Raw genomic sequence first — 27,197 nt, forward strand, 5'->3', positions numbered from 1 at the left:
GCCGCCACAGTGCCCAGAACGCTGTATAATGCCGCCACAGTGCCCAGAACGCTGTATAATGCCGCCACAGTGCCCAGTACACTGTATGATGCCGCCACAGTGCCCAGTACACTGTATGATGCCGCCACAGTGCCCAGTACACTGATGCCGCCACAGTGCCCAGAACACTATATAATGCCGCTACAGTGCCCAGTACACTGTATAATGCCGCCACTGTGCCCAGTGCACTGTATGATGCCGCCACAGTGCCCAGTACACTGTATGATGCCGCCACAGTGCCCAGAACACTGTATAATGCCGCCACAGTGCCCAAACACTGTATAATGCTGCCACAGTGCCCAGTACACTGTATAATGCCGCCACAGTGCCCAGTACACTGTATAATGCTGCCACAGTGCCCAGTACACTGTATAATGCCGCCACAGTGCCCAGAACACTGTATAATGCCGCCACAGTGCCCAGTACACTGTATAATGCCGCCACAGTGCCCAGAACACTGTATAATGCCGCCACAGTGCCCAGAACACTATAATGCCGCCACAGTGCCCAGAACACTGTAAAATACTGCCACAGTGCCCAGAACACTGTATAATGCCGCCACAGTGCCCAGTACACTGTATAGTGCCGCCACAGTGCCCAGAACACTGTATAGTGCCGCCACAGTGCCCAGAACGCTGTATAGTGCCACCACAGTGCCCAGGACACTGTATAATGCTGCCACAGTGCCCAGTACACTGTATAATGCCGCCACAGTGCCCAGTACACTGTATAGTGCCGCCACAGTGCCCAGAACGCTGTATAATGCCGCCACAGTGCCCAGTACACTGTATAATGCCGCCACAGTGCCCAGTACACTGTATAATGGTGCCACAGTGCCCAGTACACTGTATAATGCTGCCACAGTGCCCAGAACGCTGTATAATGCTGCCACAGTGCCCAAACGCTGTATAATGCCGCCACAGTGCCCAGTACACTGTATAATGCCGCCACAGTGCCCAGTAAACTGTATAATGCCGCCACAGTGCCCAAACGCTGTATAATGCCGCCACAGTGCCCAGTACACTGTATGATGCCGCCACAGTGCCCAGTACACTATAATGCCGCCACAGTGCCCAGTACACTGTATAATGCCGCCACAGTGCCCAGTACACTGTATAATGCCGCCACAGTGCCCAGTACACTGTATAATGCCGCCACAGTGCCCAGTACACTGTATAATGCCGCCACAGTGCCCAGTACACTGTATAATGCTGCCACAGTGCCCAGTACACTGTATAATGCCGCCACTGTGCCCAGTACACTGTATAATGCCGCCACAGTGCCCAGTACACTGTATAATGCCGCCACAGTGCCCAGTGCACTGTATAATGCCGCTACAGTGCCCAGTACACTGTATAATGCCACCACAGTGCCCAGTACACTGTATGATGCCGCCACAGTGCCCAGTACACTGTATGATGCCGCCACAGTGCCCAGTACACTGTATAATGCCGCCACAGTGCCCAGAACACTATATAATGCCACCACAGTGCCCAGTACACTGTATAATGCCACCACAGTGCCCAGTACACTGTACAATGCCACCACAGTGCCCAGTACACTGTATAATGCCGCCACAGTGCCCAGTACACTGTATAATGCCACCACAGTGCCCGAACACTTTATAATGCCGCCACAGTGCCCAGTACACTGTATAATGCCGCCACAGTGCCCAGAACACTAATGCCGCCACAGTGCCCAGAACACTAATGCCGCCACAGTGCCCAGAACACTGTATAATGCCGCCACAGTGCCCAGTACACTGTATAATGCCGCCACAGTTCCCAGTACACTGTATAATGCCGCCACAGTGCCCAGTACACTATATGATGCCGCCACAGTGCCCAGTACACTGTATGATGCCGCCACAGTGCCCAGTACACTGTATAATGCCGCCACAGTGCCCAGTACACTGTATAATGCCGCCACAGTGCCCAGTACACTGTATAATGCCGCCACAGTGCCCAGTACACTGTATGATGCCGCCACAGTGCCCAGAACACTGTATAATGCCGCCACAGTGCCCAAACACTGTATAATACCGCCACAGTGCCCAGTACACTGTATAATGCCGCCACAGTGCCCAGTACACTGTATAATGCTGCCACAGTGCCCAGAACACTGTATAATGCTGCCACAGTGCCCAGTACACTGTATAATGCCGCCACAGTGCCCAGAACACTGTATAATGCCGCCACTGTGCCCAGTACACTGTAAAATACCGCCACAGTGCCCAGTACACTGTATAATGCCGCCACAGTGCCCAGTACTCTGTATAATGCCGCCACAGTGCCCAGAACACTGTATAATACCGCCACAGTGCCCAGAACACTGTATAATACCGCCACAGTGCCCAGAACACTGTATAATACCGCCACAGTGCCCAGTACACTGTATAATGCCGCCACAGTGCCCAGTACACTGTATAATGCCGCCACAGTGCCCAGAACACTGTATAATACCGCCACAGTGCCCAGAACACTGTACAATGCCGCCACAGTGCCCAGTACACTGTATAATGCCTCCACAGTGCCCAGAACACTAATGCCGCCACAGTGCCCAGAACACTATAATTCCGCCAAAGTGCCCAGAACACTGTATAATGCCGCCACAGTGCCCAGTGCACTGTATAATGCCGCCACAGTGCCCAGTACACTGTATAATGCCGCCACAGTGCCCAGTACACTGTATAATGCCGCCACAGTGCCCAGTACACTGTATAATGCCGCCACAGTGCCCAGTACACTGTATGATGCCGCCACAGTGCCCAGTACACTGTATGATGCCGCCACAGTGCCCAGAACACTGTATAATGCTGCCACAGTGCCCAGTACACTGTATAATGTCGCCACAGTGCCCAGTACACTGTTTAATGCTGCCACAGTGCCCAGTACACTGTATAATGCTGCCACAGTGCCCAGTACACTGTATAATGCCGCCACAGTGCCCAGTATACTGTATAATGCCACCACAGTGCCCAGTACACTGTATAATGCCGCCACAGTGCCCAGTACACTGTATAATGCTGCCACAGTGCACAGTACACTGTATAATGCTGCCACATTGCCCAGTACACTGTATAATGCCGCCACAGTGCCCAGAACACTGTATAATGCCGCCACAGTGCCCAGTACACTGTATAATGCTGCTACATTTCCCAGAATCCTGTATAATGCCGCCACGGTGCCCAGAACACTGTATAATACTGCCACAGTGCCCAGAAAAATATATAATGTTTCCACAGTTCCCAAACACTGTAAAATGATGCCACAGTGCCCAGTACACTGTATAATGCTGTCACAGTGCTCAGTACACTATATATTGCTGCCACAGTGCCCAGTACACTTTACAGTGCCGCCACAGTGCCCAGAACAATATATAATACCGCCACAGTGCCCAGAACACTGTATAATGCCAGCACAGTCCCCAGAACACTGTATAATGCCACCACAGTCTCCGGAACATTGTATAATGCCGCCAAAGTGCACAGAACAATATAGAATGCCGCCACAGTGCCCAGAACAGTATATAATACCGCCACAGTGCCCAGAACACTATATAATGCCACCACAGTCCCCAGAACACTGTATAATGCCACCACAGTCCCCAGAACACTGTATAATGCCACCACAGTCTCCAGAACATTGTATAATGCCGCCAAAGTGCACAGAACAATATATAATGCCGCCACAGTGCCCAGAACACTATATAATTCCACTACAGTGCCCAGAACACTGTATAATGCCGCCACAGTGCACAGAACAATATATAATGCCGCCACAGTACCCAAAGCACTATATAATGCCGCTACAGTGCCCAGAACACTGTATAATGCTGCCACAGTGCCCAAGCACTATATAATGCCGCCACAGTGCCCAAACACTATATAATGCCTCCACAGTGCCCAAACACTATATAATGCCGTCACAGTGCCCAAACATTGTATAATGCCGTCACAGTGCCCAAACACTATATAATACCCCACAGTGTCCACCAGAACACTGTATAATGCTGCCACAGTGCCCAGAACACTACGTAAAGCCGCCACAGTGCCAGAACTCTATATAATGCTGCCATAGTGCCCAGATCACTGTATAGTGCCGCCACAGTATCCAGAACACTATAATTCCGCCTCAGTGTCCAAAACACTGTATAATGCTGCAGCTGTGCCCAAAACACTATATAATATGCCCCAGTGCTCAGAACACTATAATACCGCTACAGTGCCCAGAACACTATATCATGCCACCACAGTGCCCAGAACATTTTATGATGCTGCCACATTGCCTAGAACACTGTGTAATGCCGCCACAGTGCTCAAACACTGTATATTGCCACCAGTGTCCTGAACACTAATGCTGCCACAGTGCCTAGAACACTGTATAATGCTGCCACAGTGCCCAGAGCACAGTATAATGCTGCCACAGTGCCCAGAACACTATATAATGCTGTCACAGTGCCCAGAACACTATATAATGCTGCCACAGTGCCCAGAACACAGTATAATGCTGCCACAGTGCCCAGAACACAGTATAATGCTGCCACAGTGCCCAGAGCACAGTATAATGTTGCCACAGTGCCCAGAACACTATATAATGCTGCTACAGTGCCTAGAACACTATAATGCCCGGAACACAGTATAATGCTGTCACAGTGCCCAGAACACTATATAATGCTGCCACAGTGCCTAGACCCAGTGTATAATGTTGCCATAGTGCCCAGGACACAGTATAACGCTGCCACAGTGCCCCCAATACAGTATAACATAGCAACAGTGCCCTCAACAAAGTATAAAACTGCCATAGTGAGTGCCCGAAACACGATATAATACAGCAACAGTGCCCCCCAACAAAGTATAATGCTGCCACAATGCCCCCAGCACAGTATACTGCTGACACGGTACCTCCAACACAGAATAATGCTGTGACAGTGCCCCCAATATAGTACAACACAGCAACAGTGTCCTCAACACAGTATAACACTGCCACAGTGCCTCCAACACAGGATAATGATGCCACAGTGCCCTTAACGCAGTATACACTGTGTGCAGAATTATTAGGCAAATGAGTATTTTGATCACATCATCCTTTTCATACATGTTGTCCTACTGCAAGCTGTATAGGCTTGAAAGCCAACTGCCAATTATGTAAATCAGGTGATTTGCATCTCTGTAATGAGGAGGGGTGTTGTCTAATGACATCAACACCCTATATAAGGTGTGCTTAATTATTAGGCAACTTCCTTTCCTTTGGCAAAATGGGTCAGAAGAGAGATTTGACGGACTCTGAAAAGTCAAAAATTGTGAGATGTCTTGCAGAGGGATGCAGCAGCCTTGAAATTGCCAACCTTTTGAAGCGTGATCACCGAACAATCAAGCGTTTCATGGCAAATATCCAACAGGGTCGTAAGAAGCGTGTTGATAAAAAAAAGCGCAAAATAACTGCCCATGAATTGAGGAAAATCAAGCGTGAAGCTGCCAAGATGCCATTTGCCACCAGTTTTGCCATATTTCAGAGCTGCAACGTGAGTATCAAAAACCTCAAGGTGTGCCATACTCAGGGACATGGCCAAGGTAAGGAAGGCTGAAAAATGACCACCTTTCAACAAGAAACATACAGTGGTATTTAAAAGTTTGGGCACCCCTGGTCAAAATTACTGTTGTTGTGACCAGTTAAGCAAGTTGAAGATGGAATGATCTCTAAAAGGGCTAAAGTTAAAGATGACACATTTTCTCTGTATTTTAGGCCAAAAAAATTATATATTGTCATTTTTTACATTTTAAAAATTACAATAAGGAAAATAGGCCAATGCAAAAGTTTGGGCACCCTGCATAGTTAGTGCCTAGTAGCACTCCCTTTTAAAATATCACAGCTTGTAAACGCTTTTAGTAGCCAGCCAAGAGTCTTTCAATTCTTGTTTAATGGATTTTCATCCATTCTTCCTTGGAAAATTCTTCCAGTTCTGTGAGATTCCTGGGTCGTCTTGCATGCACTGCTATTTTGAGGACTAGCCACAGATTTTCAATGATGGTCGAATCGGGGGACTGTGAGGGCCATTGAAAAACCTCTAGCTATCGCCTTTTGAGGTAGTCTATTGTGGGTTTTGATGTGTGTGATCATTATCCATTTCTAGAAGCCATCCTGTTTTCAAATTCAGCTTTTTTACACATGGTGTTATGTTTGCATCAAGAATTTGTTGAAATTTCCTTGACTCCATTCTTCCCTCTACCTGTGAAATGTTCCTTGTGCCATTGTCTGCAACCCAACTCCAAAGCATGATTGATCCATCCCCATGCTTCATGGTTGGAGAGATGTTCTTTTCCTGAAATTCTATGCAATTTTTTCTCTGCACATACCTTTGATCATTGCGACCAAAGAGTTTTATTTTAACTTCAACGATTCACAGGACTTGTTTCTAAAATGCATTGGGCTTGTTTAGATGTTCTTTTGCATACCTCTGATGCTAAATTTTATGGTGAGGGTGCAGGAGAGGTTTTCTTCTGATGACTCTTCCATGAAGGCCATATTTGATAAGGTGTCTCTGAACAGTAGAACAATTACCACAACTCCAGAATCTGCTAAATCTTTCTGAAGGTCTTTTGCAGTCAAGTGGGGGTTCTGATATGCCTTTCTAGCAATCCTACAAGCAGATCTCTCTGAAATTTTGCTTGGCCTTCCAGACCTTATCTTGACCTCCACTGTTCCTGTAAACTGCTATTTCTGAATTACATATTGAACTGAGGAAAGGACAACTTGAAAACGCTTTGCTATCTTCTTATAGCCTTCTCCTGCTTTGTGGGCCTCCACCATTTTCATTTTCAGAGTGCTAGGCAGCTGCTTAAAAGAACCCATGGTGGCTGTTTTTTCGCACAAGGTTAGAGGAGGCTATGTGTTTCTAAACCTGTGGAATCTGCATCAGCTGGCCTTTCCTAACATTGAGGGTGAACAAGCCATATCCCTTACAGGCTAATTAAGGTCTGAAACCTTGGTCAAAGTTATCTGAGCACACAAATCTCCAAAGGTGCCCAAACTTTAGCATCGGACCATTTTTCTTTTTGTAATTTTTAAAATGTGAAAAAATTACAATGTGTATTACTTTTTAGCCTAAAATACAAAACAAATGTGTCATCTTTAACTTTAGGCCTTTTAGAGATCATTTTATCTTAAACTTGCTTAACTGTTCACAATAACAGTAATTTTGACCAGGGGTGCCTAAACTTTGGCATGCCACTGTAAGATAAAACGTCATGACTGGGTCAAGAAATATCTTAAGACTGATTTTTCTAAGGTTTTATGGACTGATGAAATGAGAGCGACTCTTGATGGGCCAGATGGATGGGCCCGAGGCTGGATCAGTAAAGGGCAGAGAGCTCCACTCTGACTCAGACGCCAGCAAGGTGGAGGTGGGGTACTGGTATGGGCTGGTATCATCAAAGATGAACTTGTGGGACCTTTTCGGGTTGAGGATGGAGTGAAGCTCAACTCCCAGACCTACTGCCAGTTTCTGGAAGACACCTTCTTCAAGCAGTGGTACAGGAAGAAGTCGGTATCGTTCAAGAAAAACATGATTTTCATGCAGGACAATGCTCCATGACATGCATCCAAATACTCCACAGCGTGACTGGCCAGTAAAGGTCTAAAAGAAGAAAAAATAATGACATGGCCCCCTTGTTCACCTGATCTGAACCCCATAGAGAACCTGTGGTCCCTCATAAAATGTGAGATCTACAGGGAGTGAAAACATTACACCTCTCCGAACAGTGTCTGGGAGGCTGTGGTGGCTGCGGCACGCAATGTTGATCGTAAACAGATCAAGCAACTGACAGAATCTATGGATGGAAGGAAGGTGAGTGTCATCGTAAAGAAAGGTGGCTATATTGGTCACTGATTTTTTTTTTTTGGAATGTCAGAAATGTTTATTTCTAAATGTTGTGTTGTTATATTGGTTTACCTGGTGAAAATAAACAAGTGAGATGCTTATATATTTGGTTTTTATTAAGTTGCCTAATAATTATGCACAGTAATAGTTACCTGAAAAAACAGATATCCTCCTCAGATAGCCAAATCTTAAAAAAAACCCACTCCAACTTCCAAAAATATTAAGCTTTGATATCTATGAGTCTTTTGGGTTGATTGAGAACATAGTTGTTGTTCAATAATAGAAAGAATCCTCTCAAATACAACTTGCCTAATAATTCTGCACACAGTGTAATTTTGCCACAGTGCCCCAAGCACAGTATCATGCTGCCACAGTGCCCATAACACTGTGTAATGTCGCCACAGTGCTCAAAACACTGTATAGTGCTGCCACGGTGCCCATAACACTGTATAATGCTGCAATGGTGCCCAGAACACTGTATAATGCTTCCACAGAGCCCCAAACACAGTAAAATGCTTCCACAGTGCCCAGACCAATGCTGCCACAGTGCCCCCATCACAGTATAATGCTGCCACAGTGCCCCCATCACAGTATAATGCTGCCACAGTGCCTCCAATATAGTATAATGCTGCCACGGTGCCCCCAACAAAATATAATTTTGCCACAGTGCCCCAAACACAGTATAATTTTGCCACAGTGCCCCAAACACAGTATCATGCTGCCACAGTGCCCTTAACACTGTATAATGTTGCTACAGTGCCCATAGCACTGTATAATGCTGCCACAGTGCCCATAACACTGTATAATGCTGCCACAGTGCCTATAACGCTGTATAAAGCTGCCATGGTGCCCACAACACTGTATAATGCTGCCACGGTGCCCAAACACTGTATAACGGTGCCCAAAATACTGTATAATGCTGACATGGTACCCAAACACTGTGTAATGCTGCCACTGTGCCCAGAACACTAAATAATGCTGCCACAGCGCCCAGAACACAGTATGATGCTGCCACAGTGCCCAAACACTGTATAATGATGCCACAGTGCCCAGAACACTGTATAATGCTGCCAGAGTGCCCAGAACATTGAGTAATGCTGCCACTGTGCCCAGAACACTGTATAATGCTGTCATTGCGCCTAGAATACTAAATAATGCTGCCACGGCGCTCAGAACATTGTATAATGCTGCCACAGTGCCCAGACCACTACAATGCTGCCACTGCGCCCAGAACACTGTATAATGCTGCCTCAGTGCCCAGAATATTGTATAAAGCTGCCACGGTGCCCAGAACACTATATAACGGTGCCCAAAATACTGTATAACGCTGACATGGTACCTAGAACATTGTATAATGCTGCCACAGTGCCCAGAACACTTTATAATGTTGCCACGGCACCCAAAACGCTGTATAATGCCACAACAGTGTCCCCGACAGAGTATAACAGTGCTCCCTGACTGTACAGTATAATGCTGCCACAGTGCCTCCAGCACAGTATTATGTTCCTACTGTTTACAAAACAGTATGATTGCCTCCAGAGCCCACCAAACATAGTATGACGACCCCCACTCAGTATGATGGCCTCCAGAGCCCACCAAACATAGTATGACGACCCCCACTCAGTATGATGGCCTCCAGAGCCCACCAAACATAGTATGACGACCCCCACTCAGATTTATGGCCTCCGGAGCCCACCAAACATAGTATGATGACCCCCACTCAGTATTATGGCCTCCGGAGCCCACCAAACATAGTATGATGACCCCCACTCAGTATTATGGCCTCCGGAGCCCACCAAACATAGTATGATGACCCCCACTCAGTATGATGGCCTCCGGAGCCCACCAAACATAGTATGATGACCCCCACTCAGTATTATGGCCTCCGGAGCCCACCAAACATAGTATGATGACCCCCACTCAGTATGATGGCCTCCGGAGCCCACCAAACATAGTATGATGACCCCCACTCAGTATGATGGCCTCCGGAGCCCACCAAACATAGTATGACGACCCCCACTCAGTATTATGGCCTCCGGAGCCCACCAAACATAGTATGACGACCCCCACTCAGTATGATGGCCTCCGGAGCCCACCAAACATAGTATGACGACCCCCACTCAGATTTATGGCCTCCGGATCCCACCAAACATAGTATGATGACCCCCACTCAGTATTATGGCCTCCGGAGCCCACCAAACATAGTATGATGACCTCCACTCAGTATGATGGCCTCCGGAGCCCACCAAACATAGTATGATGACCTCCACTCAGTATGATGGCCTCCGGAGCCCACCAAACATAGTATGACGACCCCCACTCAGTATTATGGCCTCCGGATCCCACCAAACATAGTATGATGACCCCCACTCAGTATTATGGCCTCCGGAGCCCACCAAACATAGTATGATGACCTCCACTCAGTATGATGGCCTCCGGAGCCCACCAAACATAGTATGATGACCCCCACTCAGTATGACGGCCTCTACAGCCCCCTGCACTCTGTATGGTTCACACATCCACTGAAATCATGAGGCAATGACAAGAATTTCCAAATTGTTCAAACTCCTGTGTGACCGCTGTAGGCTAGCATAGTTGTGACGTATAGCTTCATTGTGACCATACCTCTCTGTGTCGCCTGTTAGACTAGGACGGCCCCTGTGGTCGTAGTGATCCGGGATTTCTGCAGGCTTGGCTCTGCTGGTTGGAGTGGTCTCTAAGTGTCTGGGATGTAACATGTTGCTCCTGCTGATTTCCCTGTGTTGCAGATGACTGGACTGGACATAAAGAAGGACCAGATTATAGAGATGGCTTGTTTAATAACAGATTCCGACCTCAATGTACTTGCCGAGGTAAGTGGGCGCCATCGCCAGGTTGTATTGAGACAAGCTCCTCTATGTCAGTCATCCAGGAAAATAAACACGGCCTTTCCTTGCATAATGAGAAAACAAAAAAAATAACACATAGCCCAGTCCATGTGGCTGCGGGGATCTGCCCGCTCAGTATAAACAGCAAGGATCAGCTCTTTACCATAGACACAGCTGTGGAGATCTCCTCTCCAGCCACACCGAACCCTGAATGAGTCAGAAGGCTTACCTTCTGGACCCCACCCTGGGGCGGAGATACTGTGATAAGCCTCCCACTCACTCTTTAGCTGTTCTAAAAAAAAACACCCAGCCTTTAACATGGTCAGTTAACCCCTCTCAACACTTAGTGTGCTGGAGCATTGTCCTAGGCTCACATCACTTGGCGCTAGCATCCTTAGAGACACATATCTCTCCTCTAATAATTACCAGTGACCTTGTCACACCATATAAATAGAAAATAAGATAAATCAGAAAAACATGTATGTGATCTTGAAGAGTTGTAATAGTGCTGTAACTTTTCTTTTTGCAGGGCCCTAATTTGATTATTAAGCAGCCAGATGAGTTACTGGACACCATGTCCAACTGGTGCAAGAATCATCATGGAAAGGTAATGTTGTATGCCACACACCACCCCGGCTCCAGTGCTTTGTGGATCTGTGTTGAGCTTTCCCGTATTTATGACAGCAAAAATGACAATCTTGTGGCTCTATTTTTTCAGTGAAAACATATACGCACTGACAATCCTATTAAAGTCAATATGGTCGATCGGTGATTTTTTTTCCAATGCATCATCATGACTTCTACACAAAAGCCAAGATGGAAGTGTGAACAAAGGATTTGGCAAGATTCACACAAGCATAATTCACAGTCCCTACACTGACTGCCATTCCCGGACTGATCGGGGATCTCCTGACCCAAACTGTCCGCTTCATATGTGTCTATGAGGTTGTAACTTCGGGTCAGAAGACCTGTGGTCAGTCCTGGCATTGCAGCTCATGTACAGACCATAAAATATGTTCGTGTGAATCCATCCTTAAAGAGAACATTTCACCACATTTTTCATGTTCAATTGGAGACATTATGTAATAGTGAATAAAACTTTTTTATATTTCACCTCTTGCTGAGATATTAGCATGCAATGTATTTTCTAATGAGTAGAGTTGAGCGAATTTGTTCGGGTTCCCTCTTATTCGGCAAGCTATAGCACTTACCAAATAAGTTGCAGAGGCAACCCGGCTTCCTGGGTCGCGCCGGCTGATCAGCTGATCAGTGCCGCAGCTGTATATGTCGCAGCTGTGTCACAGCACATGCATGGAGAGCCAGTTTGTTGGGCTCTTCATGCATCTGCTATGACTGTGACACAGCCGCGACACATGCATCTGCGGAGCCGATTAGCCGGTTCAATCCAGGAAGCCGGGTTCCCTCTGCAGCCATAGCTTGCCGAATAAGCGGGGACCCAAGCAAATTCGCTCCTCTACTAATGAGCTAATATTTATTAAGTCCAAGTGAGTGTTATCAGTAGTTTGCACTGGGGGTGTATCCTTCTTCGACCTGTGGGATGCTGACCAATCATAAGCAAGCAGCAACACTCAGAGGAAAGAAGAACACACCCCTACTATAGCTTAGGGCAGGATTATCAGTGTGTGAGATATAATAATACATCTCTGATCTCCTGGCCTGACCTGGATGAGTCACTGTGGAGCAAGGGCAGTGCAGCGGAGGTTTGCTGCGTCACATTACAAACCCTTCTATATCCCAAGTGTAGACTGATGCACAGAGATAAAAGGCTGTCCCATGTCTATATTGTGGACCTATAGGTGATTTTTGTGAGACATTACACATGGTGTTATTAGGGTTGTGTGCTCCACTAATTCCATTTTTGTTTTCTGATTGCAGTCTGGCCTTACACAAGCTGTGAGGGACAGCAAGATATCGCTAGCACAAGCAGAGTACGAGTTCCTGTCTTTCGTTAGGAAGCACACTCCGCCTGGCATCTGCCCCCTGGCTGGTGGGTATTCTTTACTGGTTACAGGCCAGCCCTTCTTCACAGATCGTTGTACTCCTGCATTTCATACCATTGGAAGCATCGCAGGAACAGACGTCAGCCTTGTGCTGAGCATCCGCAGCGCTCGGACCTGGCACGGTGCTGCAGTATCATATGAGATAAAGCCAAGGAATGTATAGAAAAAGAAGAACTCTCTGATCTTGAGACCTTTATATTCAGTACTGTATTGTAGAATTAGTCACAGCAGTGTCTGCCTGTATCACAGTTTCACATCTACGCCACCATTTACCATCGTCCACTCGGCAATGCTGATCTTACTCTTCTGTAATTAAGTTATAATTTTTTGTTTTTGATGAATTAAAAAAATGGGACGACTTTTGCCTGGTTAAAGGGTTTTCTAGGCATAGTATATTGATGACCTGTCCTTGGAATGGGTCACCAATGCCCGATCAGTGGGGGCTCTTGCCCTCAGTGATCAGTTTATTACATTGTGTAGTGGCTGCTGGAAGTTTAGTATAGCGAGCCGAAAAAATGGACTATATGGAGCCGTCCTCAGGTACAGAACGGTTCTGAAGAGCACAGCTCCTATTGCCTTGTGATCTGAGCTGCAGTGCTCATAAATAACCACTGTACGTTGTATGGCGCTGTGGTGCTCCTGCTCCATACTTCGGGCAGCCACAGCATCAGGTATCAGCGGAGGAGAAGGTGTGCTGCTGGGTGTCTGACCACATCAGTTACCAAATGAATGACCTATCTTAAGAACAGGTCACCAATATCTCACTCTCGGACAACCCCTTTAAATCCTATAGCACAGGGTCAGTTATTTAACATGCTGTACATCGTCTGGTCATTCAAGGATTTTGGAGGGGGTTATTCCTGTTCACATGACTTGTAAAAATCTGTATATGCACTGCTGGTGATAAAATAGCAAAGGGGATCTGCAAGTCGCTGCATCCATGTTTGATAATAGGGGCTTTTGCTGCTCACCGCCAGCTTTGGGATATTACCAGTGACACACACAAGCTAATGACGCTTCCCAGGGCAGTGACTGAACCCCTGTGCACACATGAGAAGAGAAGCCCCCAAACAGCAGCATGATATAGAAGTTCCTTTATTCCTGCGCACTGCTGTTTGGGCATTTGTTGTCACATTGATCCTTCGGATGAGCTGGGGGGATCTGACCAGTGGGATGGTAATAGATCCCTGCAGGAAGGGTCCCAGGACCTTATACCCCATTAGCTCTGATTGGGATACAATATCGATTTATTTGCTGAAATCTGGGTCAAATTCAGTAAAATGTATAGAAAAAAAAGAGTCAAAAACATTGACACTGCTGCAACACTGCAGAAAAGCTTGTGAAAAGTGATGTGATTATGAGACCGGAGAATGAAGATGGAAATAAGCGTCCCTCACCACTGGTACGTGAGTGAGCGGAAGCTTCATTACAGTGGTTTGGCTTCATCTATGCGTCTTCTGAGCAGTTGTCGCTCTTTCATCCTTTCTTGTCTCCTCTCCTCATGTAAAGACCTTAAGCGTTGCTGTTTTTTCATGTACCAGTGTAAGTTCTGCTTTTTTCCATTTCATTCTCCTGTTTCAGAAGTCAAGTGTTATCTGAGCATGCTCGGGTGCTAACCGAGTGTCTTCGGCGTGCTCGAATAATATGTTCGATTGCCACGGCCATTCAACATCTGCAACATATGCGGGGACTGCCTGTTCGCTATGTAATCTCTTTATGTGTTACGGCTGTCAGACAGCAGGCATGGGAGTCGAACATATTATTCCACCACAACGAAGACACTCGGTTAGCACCCGAGCATGCTTAGATAACACCTTATCCCAGCACATAACTATTGAAGTATAATGTTTCTGTTTCTTAGGGAACTCTGTGCACGTGGATAAAGCGTTCCTGAACAAATACATGCCTCAGTTTATGAGACATCTGCATTACAGGATAATTGATGTCAGCACTGTTAAAGAGTTGTGCAGGTAAGTAATGATTATGCAGCAATTGGTTATTCGGTCCCCTATATGATGCCACTTCTCCCCTATCTTTTGTGCTGTCGCTGTCAGTCCAGCGCATAGACGGTTCGGGGTTGGTGAAGAGAAGAAGGAAGGAACGCTGGTGGATCATTTGGGGTAAAAAGCCTTCAGTGTTTCGTGTCTGATAGTTGCTCTCTAAATGGGGCTTATGCCGTGCAGTGCAGGACGCCGCCGGATCACTGCTCTGTGCCATGTGGTCTACGAAACGGCGTCCGTCAGGTGGTCACAGCTCTTTTTTCTTATCCCAGACAAATCTTATCCTAAGGTGACTTATTTAGGATTTATGCAGAGTAATGTCTGGGATGGAATCCTTTTGTGGTGACTTACCGCCAACCTACAAACGCCGGGCCATGAGTTCTGCTTGTCCTCACATAGTGATGTATAGAGAAGCCCCAGGCATTACGGGAGTACGGCTCCTCTTTACAATGGAGGCAGTACATGGCTCAGTGCACTGGTTGGAGAGCAATTACAGTGTCTGACTTATAACACCTAAAGACATATGTTCCCATCTTTGAACGTTTTCCAGGTGTTTTTACTTGAAACGTAAAGGAAAGAGTTAGAGACTCACAAAGATTCTCCTCTTTCTCAGACGCTGGTATCCTGCGGACTATGAACGGGCACCAATGAAAGCAGCTTCTCATAGGTACGTGTGATATCTCACCCCCACCGAAAACTGGTCCACACCCCTACATAACCCACTCCCATAATAATAAAATCATTGTTTTCCATAAAACAACACACACAAAATTGTTGCAATGGTAAAAAGTCTGTTTAATAAAATTATTTATACCCCACAGTGACCAGAATAAGGCCGGGGTCACACTGCGTTTAGGCAGTCTGTTAACGCTGCCATTGAGCCCCATTGTTGGGCACATCGCAGCGCATACCGTAAAGCAGCACGTGTTCGCGATGTGCCATCATTCACTGACGGAGCCTCGGACGCGGGCTGCAGCATCTGAGGCTCCGCCACCACTAGTGCAGATGAATCATCTGCGCTAGCGGGTATAGCATATCGCGATCGCGATATGCTATACCGTTAACGCAGCCCTTCAACGCTATGCGTTGAACGGACTGCTTAACGTAATGTGAACTTAGCCTAAGAAGAAAAGTAAAAAAAAAAATCTCAGCTCTCCCTCCACACAAATTCAGTTGATTAATAAATGAGATCTACTCCATAACGGCTCTGGTAACCAATCTGACTGTTTATTATTATTTAGATTTTTTTATTTATTTGTTTTAATTCACAATAGCATTGTGAGGTATCGATGGGCTGACGATGAGCCCCCTTCTGTGACCTAAATGGTAGTTTTCTCAGTTTCCATCCTGGCGATCACAATGCATTAGGTTCTGCGCCCTCACAGTCCCACAAATCTGTTATTACATCCACATGTGTAGTTCCCTAAATTGCCACTAGATGTCAGCAGTGCAGCAGGGAGTTTTCCAAAAAGGTGAATGAAAACTCCCGTCTTTGGTCACATGACTTTATATTGGCCGCGACTTCATCTGCATGTTTCTTGGCAAAAATGGAAAATGGATCCCTGTAGAGAAAAGAGGAAAAGTGAAGGGAGTTTCACTCCTTTGAGGAATTAGAATATGTTTTTTGGGCAGTCGTCTTATTTTTGTGCTACTTTGTACGCATGGCATTACACTGGCTGCAAAGATTGCTGGCTTATTCAGGCAGGCCGACTTGTCTTCTGATGTGCACAGAATTGTCCTCGGCAGCACAGTTCCTGTTTACACAGGACAATGTGCTGCTGAGTGATTACTAATGAGCTAGCTTAGCAATCATTTCACTGAACAATCGAGTGTGTTCCACATTCATCAGATGATCGGTATCTAGTTTACACTGCACAATTGCAGCACCGAGGCTATAGAAGGCAAACAGTGCGACATTTCTAATGAAACCCAGTGGCATAAGTCATTTTTAGTCTGAAATACATGGATTTAAAGAGGAAACAAGTAGCTATCCACAGAATAGGTACTAAATTACGGATTGGCGGGTGTATGACCACCTAGATTGCCGTTTTGTTTTTTTTTTATCACCATCAAGCTTTTATACCTGTTACAAAAGTGGGCTACTGATCAAATACCCAACCACCACTTCATTTGTTATGTGTGGGGCTGCTGGAAAAAACTGAGGGCAGCGTTCAGAGTCCCCCTAGGGAATGAGTGGAGCGATGGTCGCACGTTTCACTGCCGCTCTATTCTAACAGGCATAAATATGCGCCGTGCTGGTCTCATTGTTCTCACCCCACTGGTTAACAAGTTTTCTCCTACCCTGTGACTTACTTTCACCGGACAACCCCTTTAAGTAAAAACAAAAATTGCTCCCCGAAAGTGTCTATATTTGTAAGTGTTATTTTTTTTCAAGTCTTTGCTAATGACGGCCTATCCTTAGGACAGACTGATAAGCTGAAGAAGCCGTGCCCCTCGTCAAGCATGACGTCCCCTGCATACACTTGCCTGGTACTGCAGCTCAGTCTTATACAAGTGAATGGGACCAAGCTGTTCTAGCACACAGTGGCTACCAAATGTGCACCCCTGGCTAACATAGTATTTAGACCGGTTACATATGAGATTAGTCTCCCTGACAGCAGCCGATCCTTCAGATGGACTGGTAATACCGAGTGTGCAGCCGCCAATCATCTGATGGAGATGAGCTGTGCGGAGAGTAGGACATTCAGATCAGAGGAGTGAGAGGTCGGACCCCATCCCACCTGTCAGCTGACTAAAGGCAACTTTGATGTTTACAAGACACAGCACCATATATATGTAGTGACATATCAAAGTCTTGGACAACCCCTTTAATCTTGTTCATAATACAATTTGTTATTTAGAGGGAACCTATCACTATGAAAGTGCTGTCCAATCTGCAGGCAATATGTTGTAGAGCAGGGAGAGGATGAGACTGACCTATAGTATTGTGAGAAGAGGTTCAGTATAACCTGGATTTTAATTGTATAAAAGGTACCTGTCATGTTCCCAAAATCTATTAACCTGCAGATATAATATCAGGCCTTGTTCAGACATCCGTAGATTTCACGTACGTAAATAAGTGGTACGTGAGTCATCAGTGTCTCATCACAGGCGGAGAAATAAATTACAAAACATCTCCTGTTCATTCTAATGTTAATTATGAAGTGCACAGATTTGACATTGACGCCATCCAGGGGCAGCACGGTGGCTCAGTCCTGGGTTCGAATCCCACCAAGGACAACATCTGCAAGGAGTTTGTATGTTCTCCCCGTGTTTGCGTGGGTTTCCTCCGGGCACTCCGGTTTCCTCCCACATTCCAAAGACATACTGATAGGGAATTTAGAATGTGAGCCCCATCGGGGACAGTGATGATAATGTGTGCAAACTGTAAAGCGCTGCGGAATATGTTAGCGCTATATAAAAATAAAGATTATTATTATTATTATCCATGTGAGGTCAGTGATTTTCACACCCCCATAGAATTGCATTGGTACTTTTTTGACAACCAGCCTTGCTAACACTGACAGATGGGAGCTGGTATTCTCAGGCTGGTAAGGGACCATGGATATTGACCCCCCCCAACCTTAAAACTGAAGCCCACAGCTGCCCAGAAAAGGCACATCTATTAGATGCACCAATTCTGGCGCTTTGCCCGGCTCCTCCCACCCAGGGCTGTGTAGTCGGAGTCGTGGAGTCGGAGTTAGTTTTGGTTGGAGTCGGAGTCGGTAGAAATGTACCGACTCCGACTCCAGCTTTTAAAAAAATGTATTAATATTTCATAATTGAACTTTCATATGAATTTTATAAATGTTACTCAAATATATATGTTCTATCAAACTATGAACAACAGTGATAAGCAGTTCTGCTGGAGATAGAGACATTTCTTACTTCTTGTGTGTCACTGTTCTCCACTGCCCTTATCTAATCTTATACTTGGTTAACCTCATGCTGCCCCAACCCCCCTACTTACAATGTATGAAACTGAAAGTGAAAATGTGTTGCAAATTCTTAGTAGTAAAGCTCCTCCTCTAGACTAGATCATACTAGGTGTGCGTCTTCCAAGCATCTCACAGCTGCCTGCTACTCAGAAGAGGAAGACTGTAAGAAGTATTATCCTTTCAACAAACTTTGCATCAGTTAACTGTGAGTACATGAGGAATAATAACAGTATTACTGACCACTATATCAGTTGTACGACCTGGCAATAATTTTGTACAATTGTTTTTAGGAAAAACAATTGTCATTTGGATTGTGAATGCAGAATTAAAAACCTGAGAATGTCAAAGAAGCATCACATTAAATCAGCTGTATTTGAACATTTCACCATCACTCAAGATAGAAAACATTATGTCTGTCAGTGTATGACAAATGATCCAGACGAAAACAAATGTTGTGAAGCCAAGATGAGTGCATATTCAGCAAAGATAAAAATGCTCCTACCAGAGCTTCTAATCTAAAGAGACATTTACAGCGCTTTCATCCAGAAGTACTGAAAGCAGTGGATGAGAAAGACTGCATCCAAACCAATGAACCAGTGCCCAGCTCTTCCAGCCAAACAAAGGAGCAGAGAACTTTGCAGCCATCAGTTGCAAGATATTTTGTCAGTGACAAAGTTACTGTGACAATGACAGTAGATACATTTAAAAAACATCATAGAGCTTGTTGTAAAGGATAGTGTGCCTATTTCATTATTTTCACGACCAGCTTTTATGTGTCTGAATGGGGAAATGGCCCGCAAGCTTGGTGTTTCTCTGGAGAGAGAGAGTATTAGAAAATTAGTAATCGAAGAAGCTTTTAAACAAAAGGAAGAACTTAAAAAAACTCTCAAGGGACGCTTTCTGTTTCTTAAAATGGATGCCTGCACACGTCACAGAGTGAACTATTTTGCCATCAATGTCCGATTTGTTTGTGACAAAAATGAAATAGTTACCAAGACATTGGCAGTAAAAGATACCAAAGCTCATCACACCAGTGAGTTTCTCCAGGTCTTGGTGGAAAAGGTTCTGCAAGACTATGAACTTAAAAAAGAGCAAGTTCTTTCTGTCGTAACTGACAATGCTTCAAATATGATAAGTACTATTAAGCTAATGAATGAGAGTAATGATGGTGACCGGCAGCTAGAAGAACATTCTGGGTCCACAGACACAGAAATGTTTGAAATAGAGGAACACAGTATTGTAACTGAGGAGTTGCTTCTGAAGTTGCTTCAGATGAACAGCAACATGATAGTTTAGATGATCTTGTTGAAACTGTGTCAATATGTTCTTTCATTCATCACATGCGCTGTGTTGTGCATACGCTACAGCTGGCTATAAGAGACAGTCTGCAAGAAGGACATGCTGCTGCACTGATTGGCAAGGTGAGAAAATTGGCTACTGTTGCCAGAACCCCTAAAGTTGACTCAATTTTGAAGAGACGTGCTGGAAAAGGGGCAATTATTGATCAAGCCACACGATGGGGCAGTACTTACTTAATGATTCAGCGCTTGGTTGAACTGAAAACCTTTCTTGTAGACATGGCTAACCCTCAACTGACGCTAAATGAAAGTCAGTGGAATCAGGTGACTGAGCTGGAAAAATTGCTAGAGCACCCATTTACAGTGACTAAAAAATTACAAGCAGAGGACTTAACTCCAGGTATTTTCTTAAAGGAGTGGAAGAACCTGATGTTTCTCCTGTCCCAAAGAGGAGGGTTAATTGCAAGTGGCATTGCTACATCAATGAAACGGAGAGAGCAGCTACTATTACAAAATAACATTCTTTTGGCAGCTGTTTATGTAGACCCAATGCATCGGATTCTTCTAGATGATCAACAGCTAAGTAAAGGAAAAGAAGCTCTGTTTGAAATAGCAGTAAGGATGAAAGGGTTGCAGAACAGTCAGGAGGAACAAGAAGAATTTGGTCGTCCTGCCACATCTTCACCCTCATCATCAACTGATGAAGAATTTAATTTCGAAAAATATTTGGATCACAAGGACCGTGCAAACCGTTCCCGCATAGAAGAAGAGTCATCCCCATCAAGGAACACAGCCAGTACATTTCAGCAGAATTTTTCATGTGCACTAAAAGAAATTGAGAAATTTGACCGTTCATCAAAAATAACAGTGCAACAAGCGATTCCTCTGTATCCTGACATTGTCAGAGATGTTTCCCGAGTGGTTACTGCTTTGCCACCAACACAAGTTAGTGTAGAGAGGTTGTTCTCTGCTCTCAAAATAATTAGATCAGATTTGAGGGCATCCATGAAGGAGGATCTGACAGAGGCAATACTTTTTCTGAGGACAAATTTATAGATTTCTTCTTATTAACTGCATAAAAGTGTTTATTGCATATTTACTTACAGTTTAGAAAAGTTTATAAAAGTTATTTGCTATATTCTAATTGTATTCTAATAAATGTAGTTTTTGCTCTAAGTGGTCTGATTACTTATATGATGGTGAGAAACTGAATAAGCACGATGTTTAATATTTTACAACAGTAAATTTGTTGTTATGAATTGGCCATTTATGAAGGAGTCGGAGCCTGATAAAATCCAGGAGACGGAGTCGCAACTGTGGCTTACCGACTCCACAGCCCTGCTCCCACCTGCCCTGTTGCAGTGCCAAGTAGTAAATAAAGAGACAGACAGAATAAAGTGTTTTTATTATAAAAAAACAAAACAGTTTAACTTTTATTTAAAAATAACACACAGTTATACTCACGAAACGCCTATTCCAACGAAGCCCTAGTTCTCTTGTAATAAAACATAAATGAAAAAGCAGCAATATACCATACCAGTCTGTCGTTTTGTCCCACGCCGTAATCCACGTCTGGGGGATAATTAGTTCTCACGGTGCTAGCGGAGATCTCACTGAAGTCACCACAGCTCAGCCCGGCTAGGAAAGGAGCATCAGTGGCCGAATGTAAGCTCAATGACGTCACCCTCAGTCACTGACGCGGTGTTCCCAGCAGTTCATTCACCAGTGGTTCTCAGCTTGGACAGTCGCATCTTGGCACCGTCCAGATTGAAAACTAATTATCCCCCAGACATGGATTACGGTGACTAAAAGACGCTTTTTATTGCAAAACATAGTTTTTGCATCACTAGATTTTGAGAGCTGTCATTTTTCCATATTTTGGCCCACAGAGTCATGTGAGGTCTTGTTTTTTGCGGGACGAGTTGCCGTTTTTATTGGTACCATTTTCGGGCACATGACAATTTTTGATCGCTTTCTATTCCGATTTTTGGGAGGCAGAATGAACTAAAAAACAAGCAATTCATGAATTTCTTTTTGTTGGGGGGGTGACGTTTATACTGTTCCACATGTGGTAAAATTGATAAAGCGGTTTTATTCTTCGGGGTCAGTACGATGACAGCAATTCCCCATTTATATTGTTTTTTTATGTTGTGGTGCTTTTATACAATAAAAACTATTTTATAGAAAAAATAATTATTTTTACATCGCTTTATTCTGCGAGCTATAACTTTTTTATTTTTCCGGTAATGGAGCTGTATGGCGGCTTGTTTTTTGTGGGACAAGATGACGTTTTCAGCGGTACCATGTTTATTTATATCCGTCTTTCTGATCGCGTGTTATTCTACTTTTTGTTCAACGGTATGACGGTTTGTTTTAATGGTGTTCACTAAAGGGGTTAACTAGTGGGACAGTTTTATAGGTTGGGTCGTTACAGACCCGTCAATACCAAATGTGTACTTTTGTTGTTTAGATTTTTTTTTATTCAAATATTTATTTAGAGAGAATATATATTGTTTTTTTTATTATATTTTATTTTTTTAAATAAGTTTCCAATTTACATTTTTTTTTTTTGAACTTTTTTTTCTAACTGTTTTACTTAGTCCCACTGTGGGACAATCATTTTTTTTTTGCAGACTGATTGCTTCTATAGCGTGCAGATGAAGCACCATCGCCATGCCATTGAAGCTGTCAGCGCTGCACTGACACAGACTTGCTGATCATGCACTGCACATGATCAATAAGTTGCCTAGCTCTGGTGACCCTGATGTCATCATGACGACATCTGGTCACTATGGCTACGATCTCTGATCCAAAGGCAGAGGGGCTGTCAGCCCTCTGTCGGCTTCTGGAATGCTGCAATCCTGTTTGATCACAGTATTTCAGGGATTAAAGTGCCGGGTGTCAGCTGTCAGAATCAGCTGTCACCCGGCGGCGATTGCCTGCGCACCCCCCATGAGTTTGGGCGATTGCAATGATGTAATAATCCGTCCATGGTCAAATTGGCCCAGGACACATGGACGGATCATTACATCTGATGTCAGAAAGGGGTTGATTAATGTTTCTCATCGCTTCAGGATAAAACCTTCCTGCCCTCCACACTCATTTATGCTTCATTCTCGCCTTTTTCAGAGCTTTGGATGATATCCGAGAAAGCATCAAGGAACTTCACTTTTACAGGCAGCACGTTTTTAAGAAGGTGACTGATGAGAAGTAGGACTGCGAGCTTCCCAGTATAATGCGGTGTATTCAGCACAGACGCCGGCCTTGTTACTATGCACGTTCATTGGTAAAACCCAAGTGTGGTTGTTTCTTCCAGGGTAAATGGGGGAAGAGTTGGAGCACAGGAAAGTTTTACGTGTTTGATAAAGTTGCTTATTTTGAATTTTGTTATTATCAATAAATTGTTCCCCCAAAAGTCTTTATTCATTGGCACATAAATGTGAAAGCGGCTTCTATCATCAGCACCAACAATGCTTCATTCCAGCTACTATTCCACGCAGGTTTACAGTGAGAAATAACTTGTGGGCCTTCTAGAAATTAATAGGGATCAAATGGGGCCTCCCAGCTGACACATCCTGAGGATCAGGGGTGGACACAGACAGAAAGGTCTCCTGTGCAAGAACAGTATAAGGGCCTTTTCCAGTCCAATAGTTCTGCTATGACAGAAGCTCCTTGCTGGGGGTAGTGTCCCCCTTACCGGTCGGGCTCCTGTTTGGCGGCACAGGTTGCAGCAATGATTTGTCTGCCCCTGCTGAGAATGGGTTCCCTATGCTGGCGCAAACTTGCATCCTGCCTGTAAGGCATTTAAAGGAAAAAATTCACAACAGCTATTTGATCCATGAATCATCCAATACATTTCAGGGTTCAATTAGAATTGGTATTAAACAGTCGTCCTCATCATTTTCCTGTTCACGTTTTGACAATGTTGGACTGGGCTGCCAAGGGCCCACCAGTAACCAACTCCAGGCCCCACTTTCCAGCTACATGCAGATGTGACAATATCCTCAATCACAAATTTATATAACAGTGAACTGGGTAGATTGTTACATGAATTAGATGCCACCTTTGTCTGTACATATTGATTCATGTATATTGTTCCAAGTACTGCTCATATAAGAAGGTGGTGGCCCACAGGAGGATTCTCCTGTGGGCCAGTTCAAGCCTTGGCACAGAGTCATCAGCAAGTGACAGAGATACTGGAAGAGTCACAGAAAGGCAGAGACATGGACATCCTTTAGTAAGGGTGTAACAGGGTGTCATGTGACTCTCCCTTTCTAAACAGTGTTTGTACAAAATGTGTGATTTGTGACTTCTATAATATGTGGTGCTGCATAGAGATCTAATGTACGCAGTTAATGTGACATATTGTGATTAATGTATAGTGTTATTTATGGGATAAGTACAGTGCATAGGTATAGCATAGAGTTCATAGTTTAGGATCGGATTGGGTATAGTGCAGTTGTGGCACAATAAGTTCAAGATGTAGACAGGATTAGGATAGAATACACTAGATGAACACTTTCTGGTTAGGTGAGATAGAGTTGGAGATCAGATTGGAAGATAAAGTTGACATTGAGAGCTGGAGAGCACGATAAGTACAGACTGTTCTGGCAGCATGAGGACATCGGCTACTGATTTCTAGAGACATCCCTGCAATGTTCGGGGCCTTTGGCCAGAACTAGACACTGAGAAGTGTGCCTTATCCCTTCCCACAAGGGAAAGCTAGACGGGGAGATGTGTGAAGGGAACTGGACTGTACTCATGGGATCTGTGAGGGCAAATATAGTGTCCCAGGGGCCACTAAACACTCTACATAAATTTTGATTAATGTATAATGTTACTTATCACATTAACCGCGTACATTAGTACTCAATGTTCTCTATGCAGCAATCATTTTATACAAACACTGTTTAGAAAGGGAGAGACATATGACAGCTCCTGTCACACTCTTACACTTTGGCCAAGTCCCACAGTGAAGAAAGGCTTCTTTGTGAACAATGCCCTTTAGAATTGGATGAAGACTGCCACACAACTCCAGGCACATGTAAGGAAGGTAAGAGGCTCCCAAGTATCACGTCAGATCATTCAAAACTTTTTACATCAGCGTTGTCTGTGCACTTACAGACCTGCAAGGTACTTGGTCACACCACTAGGCACAGGCGTCATGGTCTTGCATTGGCCAGGGAGCATCAATGCTGGATGAGGGACCAGTGGGCCGCAGCTCTGTATACTGGTAAAAGTCGATTCAGGCTGAGCTGAAATGATGGCTGCCAATGATGTTGGAGACATAAAGGAGAGCGCTATGCATCAGCCACTGTTGTCATCAGATAAGTCGTTGGTGTTACAGTGTGGGCAGATGTGTCTAGTGAATACAGAACTGCCCTACACTTTATGAATGGTACAGTGACAAGTCCCTACTACTGAAGACCATCATTAATCCAGCTATTGAGCCTCTGCACGAGCAACTCAGGTCTAATTTCATCTTCATGGATGACAATGCTCCAGATCATTAAGGTTGCATCATTAGGGAATGGAGACTGGGTACCTGAAATGAAGTCACCTGCACTTTCTCCAGACATGAATCCCATAGAAAACCTATGGGATCAGCGGAGTCGTCATGTAGAGGCTCGTAACTCTACCCCAGAACCTCCATGACCTGAGGGTTGCCCTTCAAGAAGAGTGGGATGCCATGCCTCAGCAGACAATAACTCCACTTGTGAACACCAGGAGATGTCATTCTCAAGTTGTACTTGATCCTCAAGGCCACAAGTTATTGAGACATTGACATTTTTGTTGGGGTCTAGCTACCACTGGTGTTGGCTTTTGTTTCAATAAATTGTTTGAGATGAGGAAATCAGAATTACATGCCTCTACTTAAATGCCCGACTTTCAAGATAAAATATCATTGTAGCGCAAAATTGTCCTTAAAGGCAAAATAATTGTGGGTAAGGACAAAGTTGACCAGCTCAAGGACAAGCTCACACAGAGGACCACCCAGGTCGTAGGCCTCTAGAAAGCGACAGAAAGCACCCAGACCGATCGCATGATCGATACAAGTATAAAGACTCTTCATGTCAGCAATAACCAGAAGAGTAGATGGCTCCACAAGGATGCCATCAACCCGTGCCAGGACGTCCGTCGTGTCACAGATATAGGAGGGCAGTGACTCTACCAGGGGTTTCAAATAGAAGTCAATAAATTGACACACTGGGTCACATATGCCCCCTATACACAACACGATGGGACGTCCCGAGGGGTCAAGGGCATCCTTGTGGACCTTGTGTAACAGATAGAATGTGGGGGGTTCTGGGAGACCTGACCACCAAACCATCAAAGACTTTTTTAGTAATGACATTACTTTCTAAGGCCCTATCAAGGATTAACTGGAGTTCGTGCAAAAAAGAAGCCCTGGGATCAGAAGAAAGTTTAAGGTAGGTTTCAGAATCCTTTAGCTGGCGAAACACCTCCTGTTTGTATTTTTGGTTGGACCACACCACTATGTTCCCCCCTTTGTCCACCGGTTTAAAAACTACGTCCCCAAGTGCCTGTAGTTGGGAAATTGCTTGGCGTTGTTTAGATGTTAAGTTGTCAAAACTCCGTCTGGAGGAGAACTTTGGGGGGGTTCCTATTCTTTCTATGTTTGGGATATACATATATACTGTGGGTGCTTTCCGGGAGGTTTTCGATCTCTGTGGTAGAAGCAGGTGATGTTTGGGGGTATGACATCTGCATTTTTTGACTGACACATAACTATTGATGATCATATGTAATCTGTAGAATTGTTGAATAAAGATTTCTCCTGTATTTCAAGTTTTTTGGAGTTTATGCATTTGGTACTGGAGCTGGGGTTATGATCCCCCACCTCCTTGGTACTATATTATGTTCATGGGGCTTCTGTTGCCAAATAAGAATCATGTGGTCAAAGGAACTGGCCAAGGAGCTCAGAGACAGAATTGTGGCAGAGCACAGATCTGGCCAAGGTTAAAAAAAAAAAAAAATTTCTGCTGTGCTCGAGGTTCCTAAAAGCACAGTGGCCTCCATAATCCTTAAATGGAAGCAGATTGGGACCACCAGAAGTCTACCTAGACATGGCCGTCCAGCCAAATTGAGCAATCGAGGGAGAAGAGCCTTGGTGAGAGAGGTAAAAAAGAACCTG

General features: G+C 44.8%; 1 protein-coding gene across 2 annotated transcripts in view; it reads left to right on the top strand.

The window, feature by feature from the left end:
* Positions 1–23,459, top strand: part of REXO2 (RNA exonuclease 2) — a 52,961-nt gene extending 29,502 nt beyond the window's left edge. The window contains exons 2-8 of one of the 2 annotated variants that reach the window (XM_073560714.1): positions 10,686–10,769; positions 11,314–11,391; positions 12,681–12,792; positions 14,667–14,775; positions 14,860–14,925; positions 15,419–15,472; positions 23,171–23,459. In XM_073560714.1, coding sequence (XP_073416815.1) covers positions 10,686–10,769; positions 11,314–11,391; positions 12,681–12,792; positions 14,667–14,775; positions 14,860–14,925; positions 15,419–15,472; positions 23,171–23,255 — 588 coding nt within the window. In that variant the 3' untranslated portion in view covers positions 23,256–23,459. The remainder of the gene's footprint in view (positions 1–10,685; positions 10,770–11,313; positions 11,392–12,680; positions 12,793–14,666; positions 14,776–14,859; positions 14,926–15,418; positions 15,473–23,170) is intronic. The other variant, XM_073560715.1, reaches the window with a different exon arrangement.
* Positions 23,460–27,197: the final 3,738 nt, after the last annotated feature.

The sequence above is a fragment of the Dendrobates tinctorius genome, unplaced genomic scaffold (genome assembly GCF_039654945.1).
Source record: "Dendrobates tinctorius isolate UK_male_01 unplaced genomic scaffold, ASM3965494v1 ptg000303l, whole genome shotgun sequence".
In the NCBI taxonomy this organism is placed as follows: Eukaryota; Metazoa; Chordata; class Amphibia; order Anura; family Dendrobatidae; genus Dendrobates; species Dendrobates tinctorius.